The 13351-nt window shown below is 35.9% G+C and overlaps 1 protein-coding gene across 1 annotated transcript; it reads right to left on the bottom strand.

Moving 5' to 3' along the window:
* Positions 1 to 6354: 6354 nt before the first annotated feature.
* On the bottom strand, positions 6355 to 7281 carry LOC113755562 (U3 small nucleolar RNA-associated protein 25-like). Its single transcript, XM_027299537.1, has 2 exons — positions 7105 to 7281; positions 6355 to 6915 (listed from the first exon to the last, which is right to left on the bottom strand). Exons 1-2 carry the CDS (start codon positions 7279 to 7281, stop codon positions 6355 to 6357), a joined length of 738 nt encoding a protein of 245 aa, XP_027155338.1.
* Between the last annotated feature and the right edge of the window lie 6070 nt (positions 7282 to 13351).

Raw genomic sequence — 13351 nt, forward strand, 5'->3', positions numbered from 1 at the left:
CTGAGTAGGTTAAAGACTAGACAAGAATTGAATGAAAAAGACAAGAGATACCTTTCTTTGAATGCCAAGGCCATGTGTATATTGTACAATGCATTAGATGTAAATGAATCTAGTAGGATTAAAGGTTGTAAATCAGCTAAAGATATTTGGGATAAATTGTGTGTATTTCATGAGGGTAACCAAGATATTAAAGAACAAAAGAAATCTTTGCTTGTTTCTCAATATGAATTTTTCAAAATGCATCCTCTTGAAAATGTTGATAAGATGTGTAGTAGATTTTGTGACATTATTCAAGATCTTAAATTGCTTGGAAAAGAATATTCTTTGGGAGAGAAAAATAGAAAGATTTTGAATGCCTTGCCAAAAGAATGGGAAAATAAAATAAATGCTATAGAAGAGGCAAAGGATTTAAATTCTATGTCCATTGAATCTCTTGTGGATTCCCTAACTTCTTATGAATTAAAGCTGAATTTCAAAGTGCAAGAGGAAGAAAATGCAAGAATGTATAAGAGAGGCATAGCTTTTAAAGCATCTCAAGTGGGGGATAACCCATCCTTCATGGGTAATGATAACATGGAAGTGGACAATGATATAACTCCTCACATCAAAAGTTTCAAGAAGATCTTCAACAAGAGAAGTTCAAGAGGAGATTGCAAAATTACATGGGATGAATGCAATTCAAAAAGAGAAAAAGAAGAATTGGCACAAATGGCACTAATGGCCTTTGGAGAAGATGAGGTAAATTCTTATCACTCTTCTTGTGATGAAGATAATGGAGATGATGATGTGAAAATTCTTATGATTAAAATGCATAAAAGTTTGAGAAAATCTTATGCTAAAAATAAAGATTTGAAAACAAAAATAAATGATTTGTTGGAAGAAAACTCCAAACTTTTTTAGGAAAACAAATGTTTGAGAATGGAAAATGATGATTTAAAAAATCAAAAAAATGTTTTTGATTGCAAAAATAATTTGAAAAGGAAGTTGGAAGAGAAAACAAAGTTTTATGAAAAAATGTTGGAGGAACAAAATTTGTTAAAGAAAAGAATTAATGATTTGAACGAGTTTCTCCAAAATGAAAAATAAAAGTTTTCTCAAACAAAAGAAAGCAAATCTTTTCAAGGCACAAATAAGTTTGCTATGATAAGAAGTAAGAAAATTAGTTGCATTAAATCCACTTATGTGCAAAATACTTCTATCATGTGTCACTTTTGTTGTCAATTTGGACATATGCAAAATGATTGCTATGTAAAGAAAAATATGAGAAAAGGTATGAAATCCATGTGGATTGCTAGATCATGTTGTACTAACTCCCAAGAACCCTATAAAAAATGACAGTTTTGTCATTCTATATGGTCTTGATTTGGAAAATAAAGGGGGAGTTTGCTTTTTGATTGATGTCAAAAGGGGGAGTAGGATTTATTGAAATTTCTTTGTATGTTGGCATTTTCTAAGGGGGAGTTTTATTTGAACTTATTTGATCAAAGAAATCTTCATTTTGTTTGTCATCATCAAAAAGGGGGAGATTGTTGACCTTGGTCGATCAATCCTTGGTTTTGATGATTAACAAACCAAAATGTAGATTTGGGCTAATGTTTTTATGTGAGCAATTTGTTAGAACAGATTCTTGTGGCACAAAAGAAGAAGCAAAAACAGGGCACTCATGTGGGACGTCCGAAAGGAAGCTATCGGACGTCCGAAAGGATGAAGAACATCAAGAAGGAAACTCTGTCGGACGCTCGTGAGGAAGCATCGGACGTCCGGAAGGATCGGACGCACGCCTCGGACGCACATCGATTTCATCGGACGTCCTAAAAATTCCACGAAGATTTGATAACTCTCTGGACGACGTTCGGACGCAGGGTTCGGACGTCCGACAGGTGGTTCGGACGTCCGACAGGCCAACGGCTAGTTTCGACAGCATTTAATATTTGACCGTTGGAGAGCCTTTTGGAGCCATTTCTCACCTTCTATAAATACCCCAAAACACAAGAAGACAAAAGACTTTTGCCAACACAAAATACAAGCTTACAAGTGAGATTTTTGAGTAGAAAGATTCTTTGTTGGTTGTATAAGGGGTTGGGAAAGTTGGGTTGAGGTTGCTCAAGTGAAGGTTACTCTCTAGGTAGAGTAAAACCTTGGTGAAGGTGAACCTATCACTTGAAGTGGTAAAACCTTGGTGAAGGTTGCCTCATTTGTTTAAAATAGTTCTTAATTGGGTGAGTGATCTTTCAAGTGTAGGTTGTTGAGGGTTAACTAGAATAGTTGTAAAACTCCTTGGCTCAACCAAAGTGTGTTTGGGGTGAGGAAGGAGTGAGTCTTCACTTGTACATCTTGGTTAGCATCGCCATCTATTGAAGAGGCTATTGGATTGATATTTGGTTTGCATTTCTTATCTTTTCTCTTTAATTAAGTTTTCTTTATTGTGCTTAAATTTGATATATCTTTGTGCATCATTGTGAAATTGTTTGTACTCATTGGGTTGCACCCGGACTAACAAAAAATATCACAAATTTAACCCTTATTAGTCAACATTTTTGAAAACAATACATAACATTAGTTTCCTTCAAAATTTGACAATTTAAAAAATCTAAATTCCAATGCATGCATAATAAGCAATTATTTTGATTGCAAGAGCTACATAGGTAAACTTAATTGATGCCACCTTATTCAAACATAATGGTAACATGTCTTCGCAAAAAAAAGTTGAAATCCAAAAAAAGAAACGCCTATATTCAATTTAGTAGGTGGTTACAAAACAAATGGTCACAGATACACATGAAAAGAATAATAAGTTGTCACTTAAAAGTGATAAACATATGAGCACTGATAGGGTGTAAAATTACTATTTAATTTATGATTATTTTTCCCTTGGTATTTGCCATTTATTGATTATTGGATTAGATTTTACTTATATTTGGTATTTAGTGTTAAATTGTAGGAAGGTAGAGCAAAAAGTAATAAAAGGGGTGATTTTCCAAGAATTGCTATTGAGTATAGATAATTCGGGATATGTGTGCAGAGGTTTTCTAATTCGAGCAAAACATTGAACAGCCTTTGGTGGAAGATTTGGAATTAAGAGAGAAACAATTTGTGGGGACTCTTTGCTTAGAATAAGGGAGAAACGACAACTTTGGTTCATTGTTGTTCGTAGCCGCAAACCATCTAGCAATGGTAAAACCTTTAGTGTTGGAGATTTTCCACACAATGTGCAACTAAATTTCCCTTTTCTAGTCGAGAAATAACCAAGGATTTGGTTCAACTACATTTATGAGTTCTAATTGTTTTCATGGGTTTCTTTTATTTGTTAGTATTCCTATATTTTTTGGTTTAATTTGTCATGGTTGTTTTTATTGTTTGAATACCAGAGCCCGATATTTTATTGAACCTAATTAATTAATGCCAGTTAAGATAGTTAAATTCATAATTATTTAATTGTCTTAAACTAGTGGTGACTAGCGTGATTTGTTTCATATTAGGGAAACATATGATCTAGTTTAAATAAACACTAATAATGTGTTTATTGTTGTGAAACTAATAAAATAAACTCCCAAAGTAGGGATTGAAATAGTAGAGTGAGAGATAGAATATTATTATATTTACTGATCAAAGTACTTCCAGGTTTCAATGTTACAAGGTTACAAAGGAAGTAGGATACACCCCTATATATAGGTGATCCAAGATCAAAGGTACATGAACCTTATTAAATACAAATACATGAATTTAGTACATCAAGTACATCCATAAATGAGTTCATCCAATGTACCAATGAATCTAGGGAGAATACATGTGACTATCATCTTGAGAATGCAAACGGACATCTTCATCTTGTAATCCTTCTTGAGAATATCAAGGGACAGCCACATCTAGAGAATATCAACGGACATCAACATCTTATCATTATTTCATAACACTCCCCCTTGGATGTCCATGACACAAAGAATATGCCTCGTTAAAACCTTACTAGGGAAAAACCCAGTGGGATAAAAACCCTAGTGAAGGAAAAAGAGTACACTATTCTTGTGTAATAAATTCTCCCCCTGATGCAAACATTATATGAGATCTTTTGGCAGACGCATACCAAAATTCTTCACCAGTTTCCCAAACGTAGCAGTCTGCAAAGCCTTGGTAAACAAATCTGCCAAATTATTATCCGATCGGATTTGTAGCACATCAATCTCACCATTCTTCATTCCAACGTCGTCTTGTAGGCGAGGAATTAAATCTTGCTAATAAATTCACAGCAAATGATATATCTGGTCTTGTACAATTAGCAAGATAATAAGCGCACCAAATGCACTGAGATATGGTACTTCAGGACCAAGTATCTCTTCATGTTCCTCTTGTGGCCTAAGGGGATCCTTATTAGGATTCAATAATCTGATGACCATTGGGGTACTTAATATATGTGCTTTATCCAGACGAAATCGCTTTAATACCTTCTGGGTATAAGTAGGTTGGTAAATTTTACTCTCTAAATGCTCAATTTGTAAACCAAGGCAGAATTTTGTCTTTCCAAACTCTTTGATCTCAAATATTCGACAGCCTTTTGGATCTCTTTAGGAGTTCCAATCAAATTGAGATCATCAACATATATCGCAATAATCACAAAATTTGACCCATTTTTCTTGATAAAAACACATGGACATATTGGGTCATTGGTATAACCTTCTTTAGTTAAGCATTCATTGAGACGGTTATGCCACATACGTCCAGATTGCTTGAGCCCATACAAAGACTTTTGTATTCTAATAGAATACATATCTCTAGGATTTGATTTACATGCTTCAGACAACGTCCATCAGACGCATATCAAGTTTTTCATGCACTGCAATACTCACAAAATATCTAAATGTGATCGTATCCATTACAGGTGAATACGTTTCATCATAATCAAATCCAGACCTTTGTGAAAAGCCTTGGGCTACAAGTCTTGTTTTATATCTCACTATTTCATTCTTTTCATTCCTTTTTCTCACAAAAATCCATTTATATCCAACTGGCTTGACACCTTCAGGCGTTTGGACTACAGGCCCAAAAACATTTCTTTTAGCCAGTGAATCTTATTCAGATTGTATTGGCCTCTTCATTTTGGTCAATCATTTCTATGCCGACATTCATCAACTGATCTAGATTCATGATCCTTATCAACTTCTATAATATCAAGTGCTACATTTCATTAGGCTCCAATTAACTTTTCTATAATTTCATTCTCTTCAGGAGCTGGCTCTTCGGGAGCTGGCTCTTCAGGAGCGACCTCTTCAGGAGGTTAAATTTTGTCATGACATTTATTTAATCTCCGGAGATATTTGAAATCAATGTATACCTTATATAGGTAGGCCGGCCTTTATTTGTAGCACTTGTACATGTCCTTCAGGGACATCAATTTTAACAAGAGTATTTCCTGCAGGAATAGTTGATTTAATAACTCTTCTGAAGTCGATAAATATAATTTTCTTCAAATGAAGAATTTCTTGAACTTCTAGTTCACATTGTTTTGTATGAGGATCGAGGAAATCCAATTGTTCAGATGATTTCCTTTCGGTTGATCTTTTCCTCCCCCTAATGTCGGGATAGATCACTCATCAATAGATCATTCATCAATATTTTACGATATTTAATCGTAAAAGGTGATGCATATCCGACATAAATTTCTTTTGGAGCCATGTATAATATAAAGGGGGTATGTATAAATATTTGTCGACATTCAAATATTCTCACTTTTGCCAAATCATATATTCATTGGGATCAGTAAACTTCTGGTTTACTGCATGTGATGATTATATATCAAATGAGAATAAAGATAACTATATCGATAACCATTACACCCTCGAATGATTAATATGATATAATCAACTTTCATCTGACTTGATTTTTATTATTATCTCATTCAGTGTCTCAATTTGATATCCATCTCGACGGATATCTTTAATAAATTTCTTCGAGTGTTGGGAGAGAGTAGTGCATTATTTACGACAATTTTGGTTCCTTCAGGGAAAAATAGAGTAGCTCTTCCGGAGCCCTCAATTAATTTTGCACTACCACAGATGATATTAATATTTCTCTCTCCCATTGTTAAACAAGAAAAATATTTTTTATTTTTCAATATGGTGTGCGTAGAAGCACTATTAATGAGACAAATATTATCATCACCATTATATAGTCCCAAATGTTTGGCATCCATTTCTTCTTCAGGAAGAAAATAAATGAAACTAAACATTGATAAAAGATGCGAGAATAGACATTTGCAAAGTAAATTAAAACTAACAACATATCAAACAACATACCAAAGTAATTGACAATTCTGCAAGACTAACAACATATCAAACATCTAGACAAATATTAAATATATGATCATTTTGCATCTTCAGGATGCTCAAAGAAATCGGCAACATCCAGATGTGTCATGTCAGTATCATCATCATCATCATCATTCTTTTGGTCGATAAAATTTGTCTCGACATCTTTGTCCTTCTTTTTCAATGATGCTTGATAAAGGTCAACAAGATGTTCAGCCGTACGACAGGTACGGGACCAGTGACCTTCCATACCACATCGGTAGCATTTTTCTTCATAAACTTTCTTTTCTCCTTCTTTCGGATCGTAGTCATTTTCTCTCTCTTGAGAAATATTTTGTTGCTTGCCACGGCTATAATTTTCACGAGGCACAAATCTACTATGATCACGTCCACGGCCACGGCCACGTCCACGGCTTCTTCCACGGCCACCTCTACGGCCACGTCCACGACCTCGACCAGAATTTTGAAATTGAGTCCCATTCGCTTCAGGGAATGGACTTGCACCAGTTGGTCGGGACTCATGATTTTTCAGCAGTAATTCATTATTTTGTTCAGCCAACAGAAGACATGCAATAAGTTCAGAATATTTTTTAAATCCTCTCTCTCTATATTGCTGCTGCAGGAGCATATTAGAGACATGAAAAGTAGAGAATGTTTTCTCTAACATATTTTCATCAGTGACTTTTTCGCCACACAATGATAATTAAGAAGTAATTCTGAACATGGCTGAATTATATTCGTTGACAGATTTAAAATCTTGTAGTCGTAAGTGGAGCCAATCATATCGGGCCTTTGGAAGAACGACCAACTTCAGGTGGTCGAATCTTTCTTTCAAATCTCGCCAAAGGACAAGAGGATCTTTGACAGTAAGATATTCTACTTTTAGTCCTTCATCTAAATGACGACGAAGGAAAATCATGGCCTTAGCACGGTCTTGGTTTGAGGCATCATTCTCATCAACAATAGTATTACCAAGACCCATTGCCTCAAGATGAATTTCAACATCCAATACCCACGATAAATAATTTTTTCCAGAAATATCAAGAGGTACGAACTCTTGTTTTGTGAGATTAGCCATAAGACTATGCACTAGATTCGTAGGAAAGAATATTACCTCGATAAGTAGTCAAAAGTTATTCGGGCAGAACCTTGACAGCGTCTCGTGCTTTTCCTTCGCTCAAAGTAGAGACTCGTGCTTCTCCTTAACTCAAGGTAGAGACTCGTGCTGATAACGTGTTATGAAACTAATAAAATAAACTCCCAAAGTAGGGATTGAAATAGTAGAGTGAGAGATAGAATATTATTATATTTTACTGATCAAAGTACTTCCAGGTTTCAATGTTACAAGGTTACAAAGGAAGTAGGATACACCCCTATATATAGGTGATCCAAGATCAAAGGTACATGAACCTTATTAAATACAAATACATGAATTTAGTACATCAAGTACATCCATAAATGAGTTCATCCAATATACCAATGAATCTAGGGAGAATACATGTGACTATCATCTTGAGAATGCAAACGGACATCTTCATCTTGTAATCCTTCTTGAGAATATCAACGGACAGCCACATCTAGAGAATATCAACGGACATCCACATCTTATCATTATTTCATAACATTTATTGATTAGAATAGGGCTTTCTAGTTTCTAATGCAATCAAGAAATTAAATTCCACAGGCGTACTGAGGGTTGTTTCTTGGTTAGAGAAGTGGTTAACTAGCGTACCTTAACTATCCATACGGTAAGGAAAAACTGGTGGTCATCGCATGTTTGGCAATTATAATTGATGAGCGCGGGGTATACATATAACAATTGCTCATTCATAGTCAAGTCTTACATTTATAAATTTCTAAATACCTCACACGTGATTTTTCGCAAGTATACGAGTCGTTTATTGAGTATAGGGGTATTAGGTGTCGATCCCATCAGAAAGATTATCAATTATCAATAATTTTTGAACTCCTTTATTTTTTAAATTATCACAAATGCAAAAGATTAAATCTATACTACAAACATGAGATAAAAGTAATAAAATAATAATAAAAAGCTCCTAGAGGCATAGAATTTCTCACTACTCTTGCAAATGAAATTACCGGTTAAGTGAATGTTGTTATCTTGACTAGTCATGATGTAATTTCCTAATGTATGTGAAACCTACTCTCGTAGTGAATTAACTATACTTGTAACTAAACCATACCTACTCTCGTGGTTATGAAATTAGCTACAAGTTTATTTCTTCTATGAAATTAAATGAAACAAGTCATTAAAGCCACAAAGGCGCACCTCTATTCTCATGAGTGTACTCCCTAGGTTTATCATTTCCTTAAACTAGTGTTAAATTTTAATTTTCATTACAAACTTAACACCTTAAGATTATCACAATTGATGGTTGGTCAATCATGATTAGAAAAGTAAAAGTGATAAATAATTTGCTCAAAATAATATCACCAAATAACCAAGTAAACATCACTAACAAGATGTAGAAAGTTGATCCATAACTCTAGGCATAAACTTTAGCAAAACATGAAGAACAAGATGCAAACTTGTATTATAGTTAAACATGAACTTAAATACAAAAGAAAAAGTGATAGGAGAGAAATCACCTTTGTCACATGAGCTCTAACTCTCCATCTTTGCTCTTCAAATCTTCATCCAAATCTAGCTACAAATACAAGAAAGATAATCTACACTAACTATACTAATCTACACTATACTAATGAACTAAGGAAATTCGTGAAGACTACATTTTGGTGGAGTTTTTCCAGGCTTCCAAAGTTGTGAAAATGGTCTCCAAAGGCTGCTATTTATAGAGAGATTCAAACCATAAATGAGTTGTTTCTAGTTGTCATTTTTGGCTCTTGAAACTCCTAAATGTTGGTTCTCCAACTTTCCACACCTTTCTTGGTCAGATATAGGCGAAATTACTTGCTGGAATTGAGCTAGAAAGTTGTGTGAATGCAAACAAGTTGTAGAGCAAGTTGTAGCTAAAAATGATGAATGCACAACCTCGAAAATGTGACCTTGGGTCGCGTACTATATCCCACGTATTGCCTTTTGCAAGTTTGCTCAATTCTGAATAGATTTCTTCCTTGCTTTGTTTTTGGTCCAATTTAAACTGATATTTTCTCAATTATAGAGGCTAAAATAACTCTTGAACAAAACATAAAAGTTGTAATCCTTTGAGTTAGCTTTCCAATGCATCAAGAATCAATCCCTTGTAGTCTTCACATCAAATGCATATATATATCTCTTAACTTCGAAATGATTTAAGAATCATCTGAATCAGATGTTTGTAACTCAAGATATAACCAAAATACTAAAAAGTGTCATAGTTGAAAAACTTGCATTTCATCCGTTGAGTATTTTGCACTTCATATTCTCTTTTTATCACTTCAAATCATCATCAATCATCTAATTATGGTCATAAACTTTTACCCAAGCACAAGATACAATTAAGCAATGGCGGAACAAGTACTCTAAAGGTGGCTTCCATTAGAGAATTGAAAAATCAGACTCCTCCATAGGATTTCAGCTTCCGAAAGTTTCTAGGGTAGTCTGCCATGGCGGCCGCTTGGCCGCCGAACATTGGTGCCAGCACGGGCACCGTGCCGGCAAAATCCTTTGCCGCAGTGGTGGGGAACCCATGTAGCGCGTTGACGGGCCCAGACCTAGGTGGGCTGGGTGCATATCGCGGCGAGCCGGAGCTACTCCTGTCCAGAAGCGAACTGTCGTTGCTGGCGAAGCCTTTCAAGAACGCACTGGTGGGGGGTTTTGCCCTGCGCCGCCCATCCATGGAGGTGATTAGGAAGTTCTTTGTGACCCTTGGTCTGAAGGGGGAGTGCTCGGTTGGATTACTGGATGCGAACCACGTGCTGGTTCAACCTTCAACAGAAGAGGACTACACACGGCTCTTTGTGCGGCGGACCTGGTTCATTCACAACTCTCCAATGACTGTTTCTAAATGGACACTAGATTTCAAGTCCAACAAAGACTCCTCCATAGCACCTGTATGGGTCTGCTTCCCGGGCCTTCTCTTACCACTCTTCACTATGAACTACCTGATGAAACTGGGGTCGCTGTTGGGTCGCCCCTTGCAAGCAGATTCCGCGACTTTCTCCTTCAAGCGGCCGTCGGTGGCTCGGGTTCTGGTTGAAGTAGATTTGGCGATGGAACCTGTCAAGCGTATATGGATAGGAGACGACACCTATGGGCACTGGCAGCAGGTCGACTACGAGAGCTGGCCTGCATTCTGTTCCTTTTGCCAGCGCGCCGGCCACGCGGAAGCGGAATGCTTTAGGAAGAACCCTGCGCTCAAACCAGCGAAGGGTGCCGAAACTCATGGGCTGAAACCCACTGCTACGAGCAACAAGGAGGGTACGACAGCAGCTATCGAGGAGACAAACGGCAGTGAGGAGTCGGACAAGATAACTATGGGAGATGCGGTGACTCCCACGGAGAGGCCTGGGGCTCCTACTCTGACTCGGGAGGTGTAGCGACCTGGGGGCAATGCATTAGAGGAAGCTCTGGAAAGCGCACAGGAAGAGGGTGAGTTGCGGGTTGAGCATACATCGGCAGGGACTGTCCCATCGCCTGGGGTGCAGCAGGTGATGGATGGTGGATACTCTCCAGCAGCGCCCCCTTCGCCCCAACCCTAGCAGCCTGGGTTGTCTGTCGCTGCATTTGTAGAGGAGACCATTGTTTCTACCGCAGGTGAAATCATTCATAAGTTGACTGATCAAGTGTTTCGGGAAACTGAAGAGATGCGTTCGGTAAAGCCCCAAGCTACGAACCATCTTGATGAGGGGGAATTCACTGATTCGGAGTCTGAGGATGGCCATTCACCAGCTAATGGAACATTCACAAAGGCTGCATCGAAAGAGAAGCCGATGGATACTAGCGACTCTTCACAGCAACGTAAGCAAATTACGTCTAAAGTGGGAAACGATGCACTTGAGAAGGTAGACAAAAGTCATGATCCACATAATGTGGTATTAGTTGGAGACACACCCCTTGTGGGTACAAGTACAAGAACAGAAACGGAAAAGTCCCGGTTTGAAGATGTGCCACAGTTTAAAGATGTGTTCGAAGAGTTTCAATGGGAGAAATTACATGGTAAGATTCCTCTCGTTCATCTAAAACCTTTTCTTCATTCAAGTACAAAATGCAATGATAACAAAAATGAAGAGAGAAAGGATGATTCACAACGTGATAAAGACAAATATCACGACCAGAAACTAGTTCTCGAGCAATTTACCCAAGTGATATAAAAGAAAACGAGGAAGCAGCTCTCAAAACAAGGTAAAACAATCCAAACACGCCAAGATGTTAAACCAAATTTTCATGCTCGCTCACAATCCCACAAATGTGGGGCACCCTCATGTGGATGATTTCGTTCGATTGATCTGTTATGTGTTTTAATCATTTTTTTTTCTTTCATATGTTTGATCCATAACTGTCTTTCTTTATTACTTCAACAGAGGTCAGGTTTGGCCCCCCTCTAATTCGCTGTATTTCTTTTTTCGATATAAATAAATTAGGGGATGGCATCCCTACCCCAATTTGGGGCTTTGCCCAAAAAAAAAAAATCATCTAATTATCTTGGCAATTCATGTCATTTGATGATTGAATCATTAAACCTACAAAAACATGAAGTTTTCACTATTAAAATCCATAGAAATGCAATTTTTACCACTTAAACCACAAAATGCATATTTTCACTAGAAATTTTAGTTAATTAGCTATAAAAATAGTTAAAACACACCAAAAATAAATAATAAAACACATTTAAAGCATGTAAAATATGCACTTATCAATAACCTGTTTATTAATAAATAGATGAAATAATTTTTGAATTGATGATCAGTTGCATGAACTACTTCTGAAGATATATCCTTGGCTAGAGCTTGTCAATCCTTGATTTTAATTTAGTTCACTTTCAATTAATTACTTTTATTTTCATCAAGTATTTTATCTTAATTTTAATTTTTTGAAAACCTCCTGTTAGTTTTTAATTGGAAGAAACGAATTTTTTTCAATCCTTGTGGAGATGACCCTACTCACCACTATATGCAAATTTTTATTTTTTCTTGAGTAGGTTTTCATTATTGCACAAGCTCGACACATGTCAAGCGCCACATCATTATTATCAAACAAATACAATTATTTGCGGCATACCTCCAATTCCACTAAATTGGCAGCTAGTGTTCCATTGCAATGTACAATTCAAATTGTAACAAACAGTAGGAATTGTTCATTCAGCATCTAAAATGACTAACGAGTGTGAGGTATGCATATAACAATTAAACTCATTTTACAGTCAAGTTTTATATTTATAAAATCTTAAATATTTCACACGCGATTTTCTACAAGTATATAGGTCGTGATTGAGTATAGGGTATTAAAGGTCAAACGCATAGAGAAGAATGGATAACTACCGGCATTACTAAAATTTCTCTATTATTTAGACAATCAACAAATTAAAAGAAATAAAACTATGCTAAACTATGCAAGAAAATAGCAAATGGAAGTTCCTTATGAAAGTTCCTTAGACTATGGTGTCCCTAAATACTCATGTAAGTGCAATTTTTGGATAATTGAGTACAACTATCTTGGCTAGTTATAGCGTAATTTCCTTATGCATGTGAAATCTACTTTCGTAATGAATCAACTATAGTTATAACTAATCCATACATACTCTTGTGGTTATGAAATTAGCTACAAGTTTATTACCTGTATGAAATTATATGAAATAAATCACTAAAACCACAAAGGTGCACATCTACTCTCATGAGTTAATTCTTAAGTTTAACACTTCTTCGAACTAGTATTAAATCTTAATTTTTATTACAAACTTAATACCTTAATATTATCATAATTAATAGCCAGTTAATCATAATTAGAGAAACAAAAGTGCTAAATAACTTGCTCAAAATAATAGTATCAAATAGCTAATAAGTTAATACAATATAATCATAGAAAGTTCAACCAAAATCCAAGGTATAAACTTTAGAAAGACATAATAAACATAAAATCCAAACTTATACAT

This window comes from Coffea eugenioides, unplaced genomic scaffold (assembly GCF_003713205.1).
Source record: "Coffea eugenioides isolate CCC68of unplaced genomic scaffold, Ceug_1.0 ScVebR1_157;HRSCAF=639, whole genome shotgun sequence".
NCBI classification, from domain to species: Eukaryota; Viridiplantae; Streptophyta; class Magnoliopsida; order Gentianales; family Rubiaceae; genus Coffea; species Coffea eugenioides.

What these genes read in the sequence shown, in the direction of transcription:
- LOC113755562 (XM_027299537.1), bottom strand. Translation starts at nt 7,281, where the DNA reads ATGGGTCTTGGTAATACTATTGTTGATGAGAATGATGCCTCAAACCAA. An exon ending in GATTCGACCACCTGAAGTTG is followed by an intron (nt 6,916 to 7,104) that starts GTCGTTCTTCCA and finishes ATGCTCCTGCAG; the next exon opens with CAGCAATATAGAGAGAGAGG.